The sequence below is a fragment of the Colossoma macropomum genome, unplaced genomic scaffold, assembly GCF_904425465.1.
Source record: "Colossoma macropomum unplaced genomic scaffold, Colossoma_macropomum, whole genome shotgun sequence".
Lineage (NCBI taxonomy): Eukaryota > Metazoa > Chordata > Actinopteri > Characiformes > Serrasalmidae > Colossoma > Colossoma macropomum.
In genome coordinates this window covers 31,025,226-31,043,979 of record NW_023494790.1, presented here as the reverse complement: position 1 = coordinate 31,043,979, position 18,754 = coordinate 31,025,226, and the positions used below count along the sequence as shown (strand labels likewise).

The 18,754-nt window shown below is 37.4% G+C and overlaps 2 protein-coding genes across 2 annotated transcripts; both read right to left on the bottom strand.

Moving 5' to 3' along the window:
• Nucleotides 1–1,634: 1,634 nt before the first annotated feature.
• On the bottom strand, nucleotides 1,635–7,785 carry rnf151 (ring finger protein 151). The gene is made up of 4 exons (XM_036571844.1): nucleotides 7,756–7,785; nucleotides 4,404–4,549; nucleotides 4,169–4,265; nucleotides 1,635–2,129 (listed from the first exon to the last, which is right to left on the bottom strand). Exons 1-4 carry the CDS (start codon nucleotides 7,783–7,785, stop codon nucleotides 1,635–1,637), a joined length of 768 nt encoding a protein of 255 aa, XP_036427737.1.
• A 3,904-nt stretch (nucleotides 7,786–11,689) lies between these two features.
• noxo1b (NADPH oxidase organizer 1b) lies at nucleotides 11,690–15,915 on the bottom strand. The gene is made up of 8 exons (XM_036571760.1): nucleotides 15,780–15,915; nucleotides 15,599–15,679; nucleotides 15,430–15,502; nucleotides 15,135–15,318; nucleotides 14,217–14,425; nucleotides 13,957–14,070; nucleotides 13,360–13,471; nucleotides 11,690–12,544 (listed from the first exon to the last, which is right to left on the bottom strand). The coding sequence occupies exons 1-8, from the start codon at nucleotides 15,843–15,845 to the stop codon at nucleotides 11,944–11,946; spliced, it is 1,440 nt and encodes a 479-aa protein (XP_036427653.1). The 5' UTR covers nucleotides 15,846–15,915; the 3' UTR covers nucleotides 11,690–11,943.
• Between the last annotated feature and the right edge of the window lie 2,839 nt (nucleotides 15,916–18,754).

Genomic DNA, 18,754 nt, shown 5'->3' with positions numbered 1-18,754 from the left:
ATCAAGATAATTAAAGATCATGTTGCTGCTGGACTTTCACACCAGATCTGTCTTCACCTTCAGTGACAATATGTGATAAAGGAATGCTGTGTACAGTCTGCACTTTCTTTAACAAGTGATGAATAAGGATTTGCGACCCAGCTGTTGGAATGCACTCATTTAGTGACAACTCTGCTGTTGAACATTTTTTGTTACACAACAGTGACTTTGAGACCGCAGGGCACATAGGACAGGGTAAAGCACACAGTGGAAATGGTCTAATTTGATGTAAATATATCGAAATGGATGTAGTTTTTAAGGGTTTGCACATTAAAGGGGCATTCTGGACTAAAACTAGCTTTCAATACATTCTTTGTTTTGGTTTGTAATATTCTATAGCATTGCATCCCTCAGCCTCATAGGTTTGAAAGAGTTCACAATTTTATATCATTTTTCATCCATCAATGTTCTCTCATTACATTACCCACCATGCATTGCAGAAATATGTCAAACAAAAATAAGGGATCCTCTAGCAGTGATAAAGTAATGCACTGATGTAGAATCTAATAAATAAAGGGATGATAGTTTGCTCCCATTGCTAACATCTGGCTTACTTTTGCATTAATCAGTTAGTGGGGAAAAAAAACATTTCAAACAGCCCACCCCTATGTATCTGCCCAAAAGCAATTGTTGTTTTTCAAAAGTTGCTCCCACCCTCAAGAGTCTTTAGATTGGAAAATTGTGGCACCACTGTAGTAGGCATGTTTCATTTACATTTACATACATTTTTTTTTGGTCAGCGTGTCCCTTTAATAGGTTGTGTAACGATAGAAGTTTGGAATTACTTGTCATACTACACAATGCACACTTGAAGATGGCAAACAAGGCAGGTAGTGTTGTCAGATGTTTTATTCAACATTCAATAAAAAAATGGTCTGAACAATAAGTTAAATGATTCATAAATCATAATAATATAATATGAATGAAATAAATAAAAAAATATATTTATTACTTTATGGCTTGAACTAGCTAAATATCGTAATTTCTTGTCAAGTTATCTGCCTTCAAATTTGATCACCACTTTTAAGTTATGAGGCACTCTGGGTATTAGTTTAATGATTTCGCTCTGCAGATTTTTAAATTATCATTAAAATAATTTACATCTGTATTACATGGACATGTATACTTTTTACAAATTCCTACAAATGATTTGTATCCTGTCAAGTTGCACTGTACCAGAATCACATTAAAATAATTTTACACCATGTATCAGCAACAAAATTGATTTTGTATTTTTGAAAGCAGTGATTCAAAACCTTTGAAACGTAATAATACAATATATGTACAATATGATTATATCACAATATGCTTTTCTGAGCATACTGTGGCTATCACATGGTCAAGACCACTCTCCAACTATTTCATTAAAAAGAGGTTAGAAGAGTTTGAATCAGTGCAGAAAATTCAACAGAGCATAACTGGTGTTGCTTATTTGGGTGTTATGCAGTTTGTGAATAAAATACTAATCATTGCACTCATAGTGTGATGAAAATGACAAGGTCATGGTGTATTATTGTCATATTGCCCACCCCTAATCTGCAGCAAAATTGCTTTATATTAAAACTTTGGAACAGGATTGTATAGAGGCTGTTTTCTTATGAGCTGCTGCTAGAGCTGGAGTTGGAACTGCTGGAGCTATAGCTGGCCCTGGAGCCTGTCCCAGCACTAGTTCCCTCTCCGGGGTCCTCGCCTGGCCCCTCAGCCCCCTGGCTGAGCTCCAGGCTCTCGCAGATCAGGCCTATCTGCCTCCTCATGTGGTTCATGCTGCTCTGCATGCGTAGCATCTTCCTGCGAAGCGCTGCTGCAATGGTGCGCTGTGTCTGCCTCTGAGACTCGTAGCGCTGCTGTAGCTCTCTGTAGCAGTTGTGCCGCACTTGGCTGTCCCGATCCAGCAGCACTCCGCAGCCCATTGGGCACAACTGCCTCCAGTGACCGCAGGTCCGTTCATGCTCTTGGGAGTCTTTCCGCAGCACCCGTGCCCCACAGCCCGGGTGAGGACACAGCAGCCACTCGAAGGGACACGCTGAGCTGTGGAGGTACTCATCCGAGAGGGGGAAGGTGGCCCTGCAGCCCTGCTGTTCATTTCGACACTGAAAATAACAATACAGGCTATTAGTAGGGCTGCAGCGTCTCGTATATTATCTCGAATATGCAAATATTCTATTACACTAAGAAAAGACATTTCGCTTGATTTAGATTTTAATATTTTTGCACTATTTATTTTTCTTTTTAAGAAACCTTCATTAAAATACTACAAGTACTGAAAAAGTATTACTGTTAAATAATTATTAGTGGCATTACAGTGCTGATCCTTCTCAATATGTTAACCGTGATCTGATCTAATATTAAACATTTGTTTACCCACAGAACTGCCTGCGTTCGTAAAAGAGCTGGTTATTTAAATGGCTTTTCTGTGTTGGAGATTATCAAATATTTGTTGCAGCCCTAGATGTTAGGAGTATTTGACCTCACTGTGATTGTTTAGGAAATGAATCAATGCAACATGAAATGTTAAATTTTACCACAACTGGATTTGATTATTTTGAAAGCTACGCAGGAGATTGGATAAAATGTGGCCACATACTTTATTAGACATTATTAACTTCATACTATGGTTAGTTCTGACCACACAGTGTGATTGGCTAAAAAATGTTCTACTCATGTTATATCTGATAACAACGTCTTCGCCATAACTATCATTCCAGTGATTTACAATGATGGTGACAGAAACCAGGGGTCACAATGTAAATATAACCATTTTACTTACTATCTAAAATAATCAGTAAACCTACATGTGTCTTCTGGGGTCTGATAGTAGTAAAATAGTGGTAAACATGAAAAACAAAATGTTTTCTTTGGGTACTATTTTGCTCTGCATATACCACTGAATTTAAAAATACACATTTTAGTCTAAAACCTTACCTCAAAACTATCATAAAACAATGTTTCAGCCAGTCAAGCAACGTATTTGTGACCATTTCATGTAACAAGTGTATGTGATGGAGCTTTTAGAGGTATTAACAGCTTCAGATCGAAGCTGTTAATGTTCAGTCGAAACGATTCTTCATTTGTTTGGCTTCAAATAATTCACATCTGCCTGATGCTTCCAAAAGCATATGAAAGAAAAGATTTGGTGAAAAAATCAAAGTGTACACAATTTCCCACGTACCTCAGATGTAGTCGATCAGCTATAACATGTTTGGTCTAAATTTTGCTTCTTTATTTGATTGCTGACAGACACGGGTACATTTTTATAGCTCACAATAAGCCGTGTCCTAAACCACACTGAGGTCCGCGTGACTTAATGAAGACCTGGATGAGACGTTTAGAGGACGTTTTTTGTGGAAAACCTTTGGATGTCTATTGACTAGTGTTTGTTAGCAACATTAGCCTTTTAGCTTCAGCGCTAAACTATAGAAGCAAAATCTGGACACCAGGCGTGTCTTGACTGATCGACTACTTTTAAGGTAAGTGGAAAATTGTGTACAGTTTTTTTTTTCTCAAGGCTCTTTCCTTATTAAAAGTGTGTTATTAATTGGAGGGTTTCATTTCAAGACCACTTTCAACAATTTTCTTATTTTTTTCTCATGATATACTTTGCTGGGAGTGGTCTGAAATAAGATTATTAAGATTAAGATTAATGTATACTGTATTAAGATTAATTACCCTTGTTAGATAAATAAGAATGTGTTTTTCATTATACGTAAGCTGTCATTCTTAAAGTCTTTATTTTATGCATGAGCAGTTATTCAAAAACTATTTACAGCCAGAATTGTTACAAATGGATAATGAGCATTTTGGAATGGAACTGTTCAAGTACAAACTGGTGGAAATGTTACTAGTGACATCTAGTGGTTAAACTAGGTAGTCAGTTAATATGTTGGTTGTTAGCAAACTCACTTAATTGTTAAAGATTTTGGAAACTTCAGAAATCACTGCTTGCTTACACTTGCATTACTGCCTTTGGCTTGCAGTGTACAATACTAGTAAGGACCTACATCCAGCTTCCTAGTGATTTAAACTAGTAGACACCTACATGACCACTATATTGGTTTCAACAGTAGTATTATGTTCTTATGACCCTCTCATGTTACACACTGTAGCGTTCTTATCTGCTTATTCTGCTTACCTTAATGGGTAAACGGCTGATGGATTTACTCAGCTTGAACACAACAAACATGAGACTCTGACTGATCGGCTTCCTGCAGCATGGGCATGTTTCCTGCCTGGATTAAATGAAGACAGGCTGTTAAGTAAATGTCACACTGCACACCACACGCTCCACTGTTGTTCAGTAACAAAATGAACTTTGGGCAAAACTAATGAATCATCAGTAATGTTGGTGTCTTTTGTAGTTTTCATACCTCCTCATCCACTGTAAAATGCATCTCTTACAGAAGATGTGGTTGCATGCCACCCGTACAGGGCAGCGTAGAACACCTCTGCAGATGATACAGATCAGATCATGGTCAGGGGTGTCCACAAACAGCTCCACTTCATAGCCACCAGTCTGACAAACACAATAACCGACCAAAACAACATACATTTCTGGAGCATTAGCATCATGTGACTGCTTCCATGGGAAAGAAATGGATCATTATGGGCAGTTCATCAGCTTTTGGTTATGTTTAGTCTTTGACTAAATTGCTATGACAAGAGTGTTTTACTACTGAGAAACCTTTTTTTAGACATCTTAGACATCTTGGTCCAGGAAACCTACTTAAGAGTCAGTTTCCCAGGCAGAGATTAAGCCTTCACTTTTAAAAAGACGAGTCTTCAAGGGTTCTTCAGTAGAAGAACCCTTTTTTGGTGCTATATAGAACCCTTTTCACAAAGGTCATTCATCTGAAGAACTATTTCACAATGCAAAGAACCCTTTAAGCATACAAATGATTCTGTGAGTGTTCATGGTTCTATATAGAGGCATTGTCTTTACTAAAGAACCCTTCAAGAACCATTAAAGAGCTTAGCCTGTGTTCCAAAGTTGGCCCATGAGCATGTTTGATTACACCCACCAGAAAGTTACTCTGACCCCAGCCCCTCACACAACAATAAAACATACTATATATTATTTATTAACTTCTTATTTTCCTTTTCCACAATTTAAATCTACTTACATTTTATTGCTTTGTCCATTTTGCCATTGGCCCACTATGAACATTGCAAGTTTCATGCCCAAAACAAAAAGTTTCTGGAGCTTAAGTGAAATGTCAATATTACTAATCCTGATTGCAGATAATCCACCAATGATTTTTGGACATATAAATGAAACACACCAAAACTATTGCAAGAGTTTTTAGCAATTTTCAAATCACTGTCATACTGTTCTCAGTTCATGTGTTTTACGTATAAAGTATGTCTACATGTATGTATGTTATGTTAGTTATTGACATATTGACCGTAAATTGACTGTAAAGCATTTTTGAAACTGTAGAGTCTAAAAACAGAGTGTGACACTCTGCTTGCTTCCATACTTTTAGCCTGTAACGTACAATACTGGGAATGAACTAGGCCCAGTTTTCAACAGCATCAAGATTAGCCTTCCCAAAAAAACAGCTTGAGCAGAAATATTTAAAAAAGTATCAGGTCAAAAAACAGCAGTGGAACATCTTAGTAAATCAAGCAACTATCAGCACAGAAACTAAAGCATGGCTCTATTCTTTTTGGGATTCTTTTAGTCCAAAATAAAATGCTAAAGCTCTAAAGAAATGTGATCAATCACAAAGCAGTACAGAGTAGTATAGGTGTTGGTTATGTTAGATTATGTTAGTTTGTCCAAAAAATATAAAGAAATTAAACACAAAAATGAATTAGTAACTTGATATGAATGGCCAAAATGTAACTGAGTAAGAAATAAGTTCTTCAAATTACTTATATACTTTAACAGACATAAAAGTAACATGATTAGAAAAAAACTCATGAGAGTACAAACGTAAGTAGTCACTACCCACCACTGGACACAACAATTTTTTTCACAGGTTTTGAACTTTTAATTATTTTTATATTGTCAAACTAAATTAGTCAGAAAGTTAATTAACAGTTCCATGATAACTCACCATATCTCACTGTTCCAGTGCTGGAAGATCACAGCTGGCAGTGCAGTGATACATACTAAACGGCTCTGTGCTCCTAGCAGGCGCTGCCATCCCAAAAACACACAGCTTAAACATGCCCAGATGAGACCATTTGACCCTGGATGATTCAGAAATCTATTACACATTTCCATTTTTCTTTTCTTTTCTCTTCTAGCACAAGTAACAAATGTGGCTAGCACCTGACAACATTTACATCATCCAACAGAGGCCTAGTTCAGCGCCATCGAGGTTTTACTTAGCGGACAAAGGCGTTGCCATGGACACCACTGAGCTTTCAATGGCCGCCAGATCTAGAGACTACAACCTCTATTCTGTGGACACTGTTGGTCTCTGAATGGCTGTGGGGAACACTGTGGCATTTTCTGCAGGTTGACTTATAGCCTAATGCAAAATGGTATGAAATAGAAAAAATAAACTCTTTCCTTTGCTGCAATACAAAACTTGCCTTTTTGGAAATTCATACTTAAATAATTTTCCTTAGCAAAGCAGATTAGCACTGGTAATTCTCCATGCTAATGTTGTTATGTAATTGCCTAATGTACTGTCCAAAAATGTGCCTTCATGGGAGAGAAACTTGAGTGATTGTGACATGAGACATGAGAGATTTACTATAGGTTCTATACCAATGATGAAATAATTTTTTTTTACCTTTTTAGATCACGTCGCTGGTCATATTAAGCACAATTTATATCATATCATATCATATCATATCATATCATATCATATCATATCATATCATATCATATCATATCATACTATTTAAAAGACACATTTTCTGCTTTCCTGTAATCATTATCAAAGTGTATTGATTTTTGCCATCATCTAAAAAGTCTTTGTATGTTTTAATTACCTCACTGTGCACCAGGGGGTGGAGAAAAATATATTAACAGGGTCCAGTCAAAAGGAAAAATGTAACCATTGTTACAGCTGTTGTAAACATGCCTACTCACCTCCTACAGTGGTGCTACAATGTTCTGGTTTAAAGACAAGGAAAACCCCATTCAGATGGTGTATCTTGAAGGTGGAAGGAACTACAAGTGCTTTACAGCAGATATATGAGTTTGAATGCAGAATGCCCCATTAACCAATAATATCATGTTATACCTCCCTCTCACACCACTCCCACCTATCATCAAGCAAAATGCTCAGATAGCTCAGAGATTCCCCATACATGTTTCATTCAGTAATATGTCCTGGTGTAGAAGAAATTTTTTTCTCCTCATAAAAAAATTAAATAAAACAGATTGATGTAATATATAAGCATTGTTAAAGTTTCAAAATGTCTGTACAGTCCATCCATGGAAAGCTTCAAAAATGGTTCATTTTAAATTAATTGTTTTGGTGATCTCATGAAAACCAACACATTGACAAACATCCACTTATTCAGCCTACTGCAGTTTAGCTCCACCCACTTAAACTAAAGTTATAAGGAGCGAATATAGAGTTTCAGCCTGGACTGAAAGAGAGGTTGGAAAATAATCATATGAAAATGAATTATGACTTGTTTGTACATAAAACTACACTGACATTCTAAGTGGACCTCAGGGGTGAATATGAAATGTGATAAATAAGGGAAAGGTATGATATGGGCCCTTTAATAAAAGCTCTATGTCGCTATTACCTTCAGGGTAGCTGCAGATGGCATCATCATATTCCTAGTTTTGACTTTAACCACAAAATCATCCCCCTCACAACTTGGCCCTTTTTTACTATGCATTACCTGCAGGCCTGCATGTTGTTTTTTTATGTGGTTCTTAGCAAGGCATAAACATCGAGAAGCTAATGACAGTATTTGATTAGTGAAATCACACCATAAAAAGCAATAGCAAGCCCAGCATCATTCATCTGCAGGGCGGCAATTGGTAGGTAATTGGTCATTCAAAGTCACAGCTTATCAAGGTCAACACCACCATGAGATAAGAGAAGGAAACAAGGATATTACATTCAAGGAAATAACAACTTCAAAGTTTAAACACTTCAAAGTTAGTTAACATGCTTGTTGATCACCTGAAATAGTAATAGCATATACAGGAGATATGATAGCAAGTGTTCTGTTCTCTCCATGTTTCTTTAAGGGTTCTTCAGTAAAGACAATAGTTCTGGATAGGAAAAAAGTGTCAAGTTGTCAAGCTTGTCACAGTATTTCAGTATTTCTTTAACTCTACTTCAAAATATAACTCTTGAGTGAATTGTTCAAATATCATTCAAAATATGGATAATAAAAGAAAATGTTTGGGTATAAAACAAATAAAGCCAATCTGCTTTATTCTATGCTTAGTTTTTTACTTTGAATCTTTATTATTTATCTTCAGGTGCTTTCTGGAGTCATATCTTTGTCTTTGTTTTGGACATAAATGTTTAGTTTCTCTCTTGAATCTTATCACAGAACATTGTTTATTATAGCAAAATGTGGTATGATAAGACCGGCAAGGATCAGGAAATGACACATGCCTTGAAGTTACCTGACATCTTACACATCCTCTTTAATCACATACAGTAGAGTATATAAAATTAACAGATGGGAAGAAAATATTCAAATTCAGATACTCATGATCATTTCAGATGCTATGAAAATCTGTATTTGTCATTGTTGCATAATAATTACATAAAAAAACTAGATTTCACAGGCAGTCTACCTGCCCCCATCCTGCCTGCACAGAGCACACCTTTTCCCATCAAATATTGCTTTGCTTCCTGGTCTACATATAAAGTCAACAGTCATAAACGATTTCAGCCGCACATACATGCATGCCTTTTTAAAAAGTAACACTGGCGTAACATCATAAAAAGAGTTAATTAAAGTATCACTGAGTGCAAACTTTCAGCTCAGGACTCCAGGTGTACACGTACACTGTGTGGCCAAAAGTATGTGGACACCTGACCATCGTGCCTATGTGAGTTTGTTGGATATACATCCCAAAACCATGAGCTTTAATATGGAATTTCATATTAATCCCCTTTGCAGCTATAACAGTCTCCACTAAGGCTTTTCGACAAGATTTTAGAGTGTGTCTGTGACAGTCTGTGTCCGTACAGTCAAAAGAGCATTTGTGAGGTCAGGCACTCATGTTGGTTGAGAAGGCTCATAATCAACATTCCAGTTTCAAACTGGACTGCAGCAAAGTTGGAAGCATATACATATTCTAACATGTTAAATAAATCAACATCAACACAATGTATCATCAACACCATTATTATACGTAAGAAAACTAAAGGAGTTATCAATGCCTGTAAGATAACTGAATAAAATATGTAAGCTATAAGACTGTAACTGTGTTTATGCAATACATTCTATTCAATGTGGGAATGATATACACATTTAAATCAATTGGGAATGCCAAGTATTTGTCAAAATGTCTGTGTAAATCAATCTTTGAGAATAAATTCATTCAGACTGATTAGTGTGAAATGATGCAGAAACTTACTGACTTGGATTTTCTTCACAGTGGTGGTGATAGGAACTAGGGGTTATGATTTCAACAGTGTAAATATAACCATTTTATTTGCTGTCCAAAATGACCAGTGAAGCTACATGTATTTTCTTAAGTTTTATATGTAATGTTGATATTGGTAGCAGTATTAAATCCAATAAAAAGACAGACTCTCTGAACAAAAGAACAAACTCTCTGTGTGTTTTCCTTTTCTTTGCCTTTTTCTTTCTTTGATGCTGTTGCTTCTGCCTTGATCGGGTGCCCACTGCTCGCCAGCCTTCTGGACCGGCTTGACCACCATTGAGCTTCACGCTGTATAACGCTGTGCAAACCTCACCTTCATGAACTGACCCTCCCGATGATGCTGCTGCTGCTGCTACATAAACTCAAACTATCTAATTAACCATTGCTCTGCCTGTTTTTCCCTGTTTTGTATTCTAATATTTTATACTAATGCTGTTTGCTATCCTGTGTCAACCAGAAGAGGATGGGTTCCCCGTTTGAGTCTTGGTTCCTCTCAAGGTTTCTTCCTCTCGCTCTGAGGGAGTTTTTCCTTGCCACTGTCGCCATTGGCTTGCTCATGGGGGCTTGGATCTGGATTTTCTGTAAAGCTGCTTTGTGACAACAGCTGTTGTAAAAAGCACTATATAAATAAACTTTGACTTGACTTGATTTGGCTTCACTATTTGTCCCACAGACAATCCTACCAAAAGTGTAAAAACACTGTCTGTCTCATAGCTTCAGGAATAAGAACTAAAAGAATTAATAAAACAGGAAATGGAACTAAATGTGTGTGTCCAGATTAAATAGGTTATGTTTTGATAAGTTACCTGACATGACAAGGTAAGCTTGAATAGATTTAAATGAGTCACTGGAAACAGCAGGAACAGCCCTCACAAAAAAAAAAATGGGTTCCATACATAGCTCTTTGATGAGATGTCATGAAAAGATAATCATTCCAGGAAAGCAAACCTTTTCTCGTACTTTAGCGGAAACTCACTAGCGATAGTTCAGTCATGCATTAATGCGCTTATTATTCCCAGTTTCCTCAACTTTCTGACAGTGGTTTATCTCCCATCCTGTAAAAAATAGATATAAGAAATAATGCTACAAGTTATATGAGATAAAATACCATTTATTGTGGTCATATAGGCAAAACATACAACACCATATAAAATTTCCAGTATGGAATACAGACAGGATAGAATACAGTACTCAGGGTAAATATACTCTAAATGTAGAAAAATGGTAACTTTGCAAATGCAAAGCAGTACACTAATGAACAAGGAGCAGATAGAGTTTTTTATAGAAAGATGAAACACATTGTATGATAGCTGTCACCTATCTTTCAACAGTTATAAATCAAGGTGTTGCTTCCTCCTTTGATGTCATGACAACCTTTTACCTAATAAGACAAAAGACTGTCAGGAGGAATGCAAAACAATCAGTACTAGACCTATAATTACAAGAGAAACCACACCAGGTAAAGTGTCAGAATGATAGTAACTCTAAAGCTGGTATTGCTGCTACTGTAAGCTTACAGTTACTTAATATTCAACTTTGCTAAATGGGTCTTTTTATGAATCATTTTAGATTCATGGACAATATGAACATAACATAGTGGTATTTTCACCTTTCACAATAAGCAATATGTATCACAAGAATTAGTTTGAGCAATTTTAAATGGGCAAAATGTATAGCGAAACAGTGGCGCCACATTTAAAAAAGGCTATGAAAAACTAGAATACAATGACTTTTTAAATTCAATTGCAAAAAAGTAGTAAAAATGAGTTAATAAAGTAAAATAACATTCAATCAGATACTTGTTAATGCGTAGTACATACCCTTAGTATACACTAATTGTTGTTTACAGACTCTGTGTAACTGTATATTGGTAATATGTTGCCATGATACATGCATTTGTTCAGTGTTCTAGAAGTGCTGACGACAACAACAATATACCACTGCTGTTGGAAGAAAACCTTGTATCTCCAAAATGGTAACTTTACAGAAGAAGGAAAAAACCTAACTTACTTTTAATGTAAGTCAACGGAACCAGACTTTTTTTTACAAGTCATTTTGGCCCATTTCTTTTGGTCCATTCTTCATTAATTTACACACAATGTAAAGGGCAAAAGGCTTTTTAAAACTATGTTAAAAACTGAAAAACGACAAAAATGGAGATACAAGGTTTTCTTCTGACAGCAGAGATACGCAGAAAAGCATATAACATATCTTCATATTGCCGACCTCACAAAGAACTGTACTCTTGACAAGACAAGTACGCTCATACCATACAGAAATAATAGATTGTCCAGTATTAAAGTCCAATATTTAAAACATAAATTGTTTTTAAACTGTGTTTTTATGTTGCCTGTCTAATCTCTTCCAACAGCTTGGGACTCATTCTTGATTCTCTCAGGGAACAGGCGGGTTTGTGTAGCCAGGGCAGCTTTGCGAGTGAAGGTAGTGCAGCGAGTGAGGATCTCCTGGGTTTGTGGTCGAGGGGGCACTCTGGGACCAAGTTTGGAATATCTACTGGTGGGGCTGGGCTGCTCATCAGACAGGCCGCTGTCACCACTGTCTGCTTCTGGATCTTTCTCTGCCTGTCTCAGGGTCTCTTCCCCCTCAGAGCTGGACAGACTCAGACCCAGAGAGCTGGAGGAGCTAAAGCTGAAGTCGGTCTCGCCACTGGCTCCACTGACGATGCTCTTGCGGCTATCAGAGTCGCTGCGCTGGACCTGAGCGTTGTGCTCGGCCGGAGGCTCTGAGAGAACCTCCACAGAGCGGGACTTGTGCAGGCTCTTCGGCCTGACGGAGCACAACTGAGACTCGGTGGAGTAGGAAATCTCCTGCAGGAGGGTGGATGTGGTCGACAGGTTAAGGGTGGAGGTGTGGAGCTTCTTCTGCAGGCTGAAGGTGGGGCTGGTGTATGGCTGCAGATACATGGATGGAACATAGCCTGCCTTTCCATTATGTCTGTAAAGACAGAGTCATACATATTAAAATGAGCTAATTCAGCATCGGTAATAAATAATTCATGAAGGAAAACTCCAACATATTTTCAACTTATTCTCCACCTGTTGTATCTGTAACAAATGTTCAGTTACTATAGACAGTAATTTGACAATAATCTCCTTGTTCATAGAAAAGAACAGAACAGGCAAGGACCCTCATAATAGATTATATCTATTATAATAGAAATCTATTTATTGTTCATGGTAATTTACTGTATGCTACAGATGCTGCAGTTAGACATTAGGTTGTAAATCACTTACAGTATTCTTTTAACCCTTTATAATGTAGGTTTATTATTCACTCATTAATCTTCAGGCGTATTTCCAGTGACTACTACAAATTATTTAGTCACAAACGTATGCATAGTATGTAATTATTAGACTGAGGTATAGAAGTGTAGATGCACAGAGTTTAAGGGGTTAAATTGGTAATAAATTTTTGCTGTCCAAAAAAAAAGCAGCTGTCTTTCACATTGTGTGACAATTTAATAAAAAATGGACCAATAAAAATGCTCCAAATAGTGCTTGGAATACCATGTAGGAGATACTTGTTTATTTTTGGGCAGCAACAAACTGCTTTACTGAAAAACAAGCCATTAAAAAGAAATCATATGAACTGTTATACAATGCTCTCTATTGCACTCTGTTGACTTTGGCATGATGCCACTCCAGTCTATGAAAAAAAATGTGTAGTAGTCAGACACTGAGGACACTTTGGTGTTGTGGTTTAACATTGTTCACATTCAGCACGATACACAGAGAGACAGAGCGAATTACCTAGCGAGCCACCAGCCGTTCTCGGACTTCTGTAGCACCTCCAGTACGGCGCCAATTGTCACCGAAAGCTCATCTTTTGTTTTGGAGGTGTAGCTCCTTACAGCACAGTACCCTAGAGGGCAAAGAAGGAATCTCAATTAAATTTTTTAAACAATACTGATTTATTTCACACTAATAAAATCCAAGGTTATATTTGCATTAACATAACGGACTGCAATTTTTTGAGACCCAGTATCAGTACTGGTGGTATCGAGTAACAGAGTTGCTATTAGCACACCATAACGCTAATTATTAGTACCATTTAGTAGTACTTATTAGTGCTATTAGTGTAAGTATTATTTTGGAAGTACAATTACTTCATTTTAAATAGTCTAATTTTGCCTTCATTTTCTTCTCTTGCTTTAAGATGTGAAAGTTAAAAGCAGCTGTAATGTTTCCTAGTTTTTAAAGAAAAAATCGGATTGGTATCAGTAAGAGTCAGCACTCAGGGTTTCGGTATCGGTGTTGTGAAAGAAAAAGGGCTAACATGCTATGTCTAATTATAACCTTACTCAAAAAACAGAGATACTGAAAATCAGCAAGACCTGGCTGACCTACTTTCAACAACCACATCCAGCTCATCTTCTTCCTCATCTTCTTCTTCACACAACTCCAGGTAGGGAGCAGGAAACCAGGCTAAACGTTTTTCCTCATTCTCCACCAGCCACCAACCTGCAGCGTGCATGAACACACAGACTACTTAATTGCTTTACACTTCTGCATTGCTTTTTTGTATATCACAGGTGCAGCATGATCATCAGTGTTAGTTCGGTTTGATTGGCTCTTGGTAGTATGAAGATGTACAAGAAAACACATACCTGCTTGATCTTTGATGAGCACATCTAATGTTTCATCCACAGTGACTTTAAAAGGTCTGTTCTTGGTGTCCTTGGTCTCATATGGAGCCACACAGCGATATGTTTTGGTGATGAAAGGCTGGGTCACATTTCCAACATTAAGATACTTGTTGGCCGAGTCACTTCCTGTTTGCCCACTAGGGATGTCATCTGACTGGAAAACCATCACACTGGCCAGGACAGACAAGAAAAAGGTTTCACCAGTTCATTAATTAACAGTACAGAATAAGATTGCTGTTAAGGCAAAATGTAGAGTTTAGTGTTCATTCTGTTCTGGTGACTGCTTTGCTGTTTCTCACACCACTCACTTTTCAAGCTTTAGCACTGCATTTTAGATGAAAAGGACATAAAAAACAGAAGAAAATACACATAATAACCTATAGCATAATTCGTACACTGATATATGCTGGATGAAATAAGAAATTCTACAGAAACCTTGAAATAACAAGACTATTACTTAAGGATGGTTTTAGGGTAGAGCTGGGCAATACAACAGCATTTATCATTATTATGATATGCATTTCTCAGCATATCGTGGATATCATCAGTACGTAAAGAACAATGAACAACTTCATGTTCCATTACAAAGAAAGCATAATTAGTACTCTTTAATTGCATTTAGTGCAGCACATTGTGTGAAACTCTAAATAAAACTAACTTCATAGTTATAGTATTCATAATTCATATATTTTTAATGTGGCACCACAGGTTCTTTTTTGGCTGCTTTGTCAAAAAAATATATTGTGACATATTGTGACATATTGTGTATCGTGACAAATTCTTGAAATATCGTAAAATTACCACACACATTGCCACATTGCCCACCACTATTTTAGGCTCATCTTTATTAGTTAGCTTTATTTGCTGAACTAAGCCTACCTGTTTTGTACAAACTCTGGCTGGAGCTCATGCTCATTGGGCAGGAAAAACTGAATGATGTCAATTGCTTGAGTGATGCTGGGGTCACACTGCAGCAGATCAGTGCAGTATTTCTGCAGAGCCTTCACACGGTGCACAGCCCTGGCTGGAGTCCTCTTCTGCAGACTCACCTTAGGCATCCAACCTGCTCAAAAACATCAGAGCCTGTTAACAAACCTTTTAAAACACTCAAAAGGCCAAATTGCCTCGTTGGAAAAGACCAGTGTGATGAACCATTACTGTATTGTAACTGTACCTCCGAATCTGGGCAGCACTCTGCCGCGTTTTCCAAAAGGACTGTCCACTTGGAACTTCTTCTTCAGCTGCCTCTGTTTTGAATTGAGGGGTGAAAGAAACAACAGACGGTGAGCATACTAGCCAATACTGACAAGCCAAGGATGTCTTCAGCTTTAGCATAGTCTTACATGAAACTTCTTAAAGTCCCCGAGTGACCTGTACACGACCACTTCGGTCTGGTCAGACCACAGCACGGATGCCATGTACAACTGGAAGAGAAGGGTGAGCAGGTGATTAGCACAAGATGCATATGAAGGTCTAATGAAAAAACAGGCGAGTTGTAGTTTGTCTTCCAGCAACGCGTCTTACTTTGCTCTTGTCTTTGTATATGATGCCGATGATCCGGACGCTGACAGGGTAGCGAGAATCCCCCATTGTGACTCGCTGTAGGTTTCCTCCAAAACAGTTCAAATACTCTGCTCCCCTCTCCAAGCGCCAAGATTTATCCTCTCATCTACAGTCCATCCTCCCACAGCTGCGGGGCGGAGTGACGGTGCGGAGAGGGTCACGTGGTTTCTGCGAAAAAATAACTGCTCAGAGTACACGTGTGCTCAAAGGGCTGCGTTGCTGATGGGAAGAGCTATTCCGTTTTAACTAACCGATTCTTTCGAACAGATTCACTGATTCGTCCGGATCACCGGACTCAAGTAAAGTCAACTTTCTCGTCACTCCTCATATCCATTAACCTTTCCCTCTGCATAAGAGATGGGCAGGGATATTTCGTAGATGAGAGAAGATCATTTTGGTGGAATTAAATGATTAATTAATTAATTTATTTATAGAAAATAATAACAATACAAAATAAAAAAGACCTGACCTTTTCTACCCAATATGTTTATGTAAAGGCTGTAAGCGTTTATGAGATTTTACATAAGTGGTGGTGTAGCTTTTCTTACCATATACCAGCCGCGAAGCAAACAAACAAAGCTAATATCTTTGATATGTTACATTCTTACCTGCTGCTGCACGTTTGATTTAACTACTAATCTAAATCTTGAAATCTGTGGGGTTTTTTTTTATCTTTAAATACACTTTTTTGTTTTATTTTGTAGTTTATTTCGATATTTCGATTATATTTTATAAATGTATCAAAAAGGTTTTTGATATTTTGCCCATCCGTGTATACATACAAAGAGAGTCGGTTCAGCAATGGAGAGGTAAGTCACTATTATTATATTCTCTAATGGAGGCGCGAAATAAACGAACATATAATATGAGAAAGCTCGTCTGAACAAAGAAAATATAAAAAAAAATTAAACTAGGTTATTCTTAATATGCTGCTGCGGCTATTTATGTTAGAATTGTATATGATTGAATTATTAAAGATTAATCGAATCAATATGCTATAAGCGATAACACGGACGTCACTTTATAGATGCTTCAAAAAAGATCGATTCAGTTGTGAATCAGTTCGACTCTTAAAGAATCAATACTTTGAGCAGTCGGACATCGCTCCTGCTGAGTTTAGTGAGGTGACTAGCAGTGTGTGGACTTCAGAGGGGATTAGCGGTGTGTGGAGGGTCATTGCTCCCCTCGTGGTCGCCCTCTGGACACTTTCTGTGAGGAAACAGAGTCTGGCTTGGGCTCTACCACTTTATCTTTATGTAGCTATGTTTACTCCATGTGTATTCTTTAGCCAGAGTAAAGTAGAAAAGATATGAACAGGAGTCATATGTAGGGCTTTCCTACTGTTAAAAGATCAAAACAAAAACCTTACCCTTGTAAAACTGCAATACTCCCTTTCCATGCTTTTAGATTAATGATGTTATTCATATAAAGACCTGTATTACCCACATTTAAATGATTCACAGTTGCAGAAGGACATGTCACTTTGCCTTAAAGGGGAATTCCACTGATTACTCAAAATTCGTGCATAATTAAATGATTGAGATGTAAACAAAGTCGGTCAGAGTGATTGGAGATGAAATGCAGCATGTAAGAGTACTTACATAGAGAGAAATTGTTCACAGTGGTGGTGATAGGAACCAGATGTCCAAAGTGGTAAAAGCCTCTGAAAGCTCCTTTACAGAAAAATGTTACACAAAATTGTCACGAATACACTGCCTGATGCCCGAGACATTGTTTTATGATAGTTTTATGAAAAGCTTTTGGCCTAAAATGTATTTTTAAGACATGCTGGGCAGGGAGGTACATGTAGGTATTGTAGGGCATTACAGTACCCAAACAAAACATATAATGTATGAATTTCCTACTGTTGTACCCTTATCAATAGTACATATTACAACTATAAAAACATGTATAGGGGCACTGGTCATTTTGGAGAGTAAATAAAGTGGTTGCTGTTGTTACCCCTGGTTCCTATCACTACCACTGTGAAGAAAATTTGACATGGGAAGATTCTCTATTATGCGCCACTTCACATCAAAGCACTCTGAATAATTTGTGTTTAGTTTTCTTATAAAAAGGCAAAGCACTGCTAATCTTTCTCATGTTTCACCGATTTCTCAAATTGTCTGTATAATTAAATAGTTCTGATATAAATAAAGTCGTTTAGAGTGGTTTGATGTAAAATGCTCTATTCTAGAGAAACTTGTTCACAATGGTGGTGATAAGAACCAGAGGCCACGATTTTACGTATCATTAATCCGTAAAAGAATTTCTTTTTTCTTTAAATGTTTTGCAATTGAAGAATTTGAGGCATGCATGGCCTGAGGGAAGAGAGATACTCCCACTGTTTAACATTCCTTAATAAAACTAGATTTCTATCAGTGCTGTACTTACAAAAACAAATCGAATGTATGTCATACGATTGCAAGCAACCGCAAATCAATATATATTGTATTGAGCTGGCTGAACTTAGTACTTAGTAACCCCCCTGTTTGGCAAGTGTGACAGCTTGTAAACTCTTTTTGTATCCAGCTAGTCTTTCAGTTCTTGTTTAGGGGATTTTTGCCCATTCTTCCTTGCAAAAAACTTGTAGTTCTGTGAGATTCTTGGGCCGTCTTCCATGCACTTTTGAGGTCTGTCCACAAGTTCTTGATGATGTTTAGGTTGGGAGATCCATGGCAAAACCTTCAGCTTCCACCTCTTGAGGTAATCCATTGTGAATTTTGAGGTGTTTTCAGAATAGCTTTTTTACAGATGGTGTGCCAGAGTGGTGAGTCAGAGTATTTGTAAAGCTTTGAAATTTGCATCACTTGGCCTTTCCTAATGAAATGTGTAATAAAACTTTGGGCCTGCCGGTGGGCCCTGGCCATTTAAGCAGGCTTTAGAGCTATGATTAATCCTTGTGTGTGTGCACATGAAAGCATGATATTTATGAT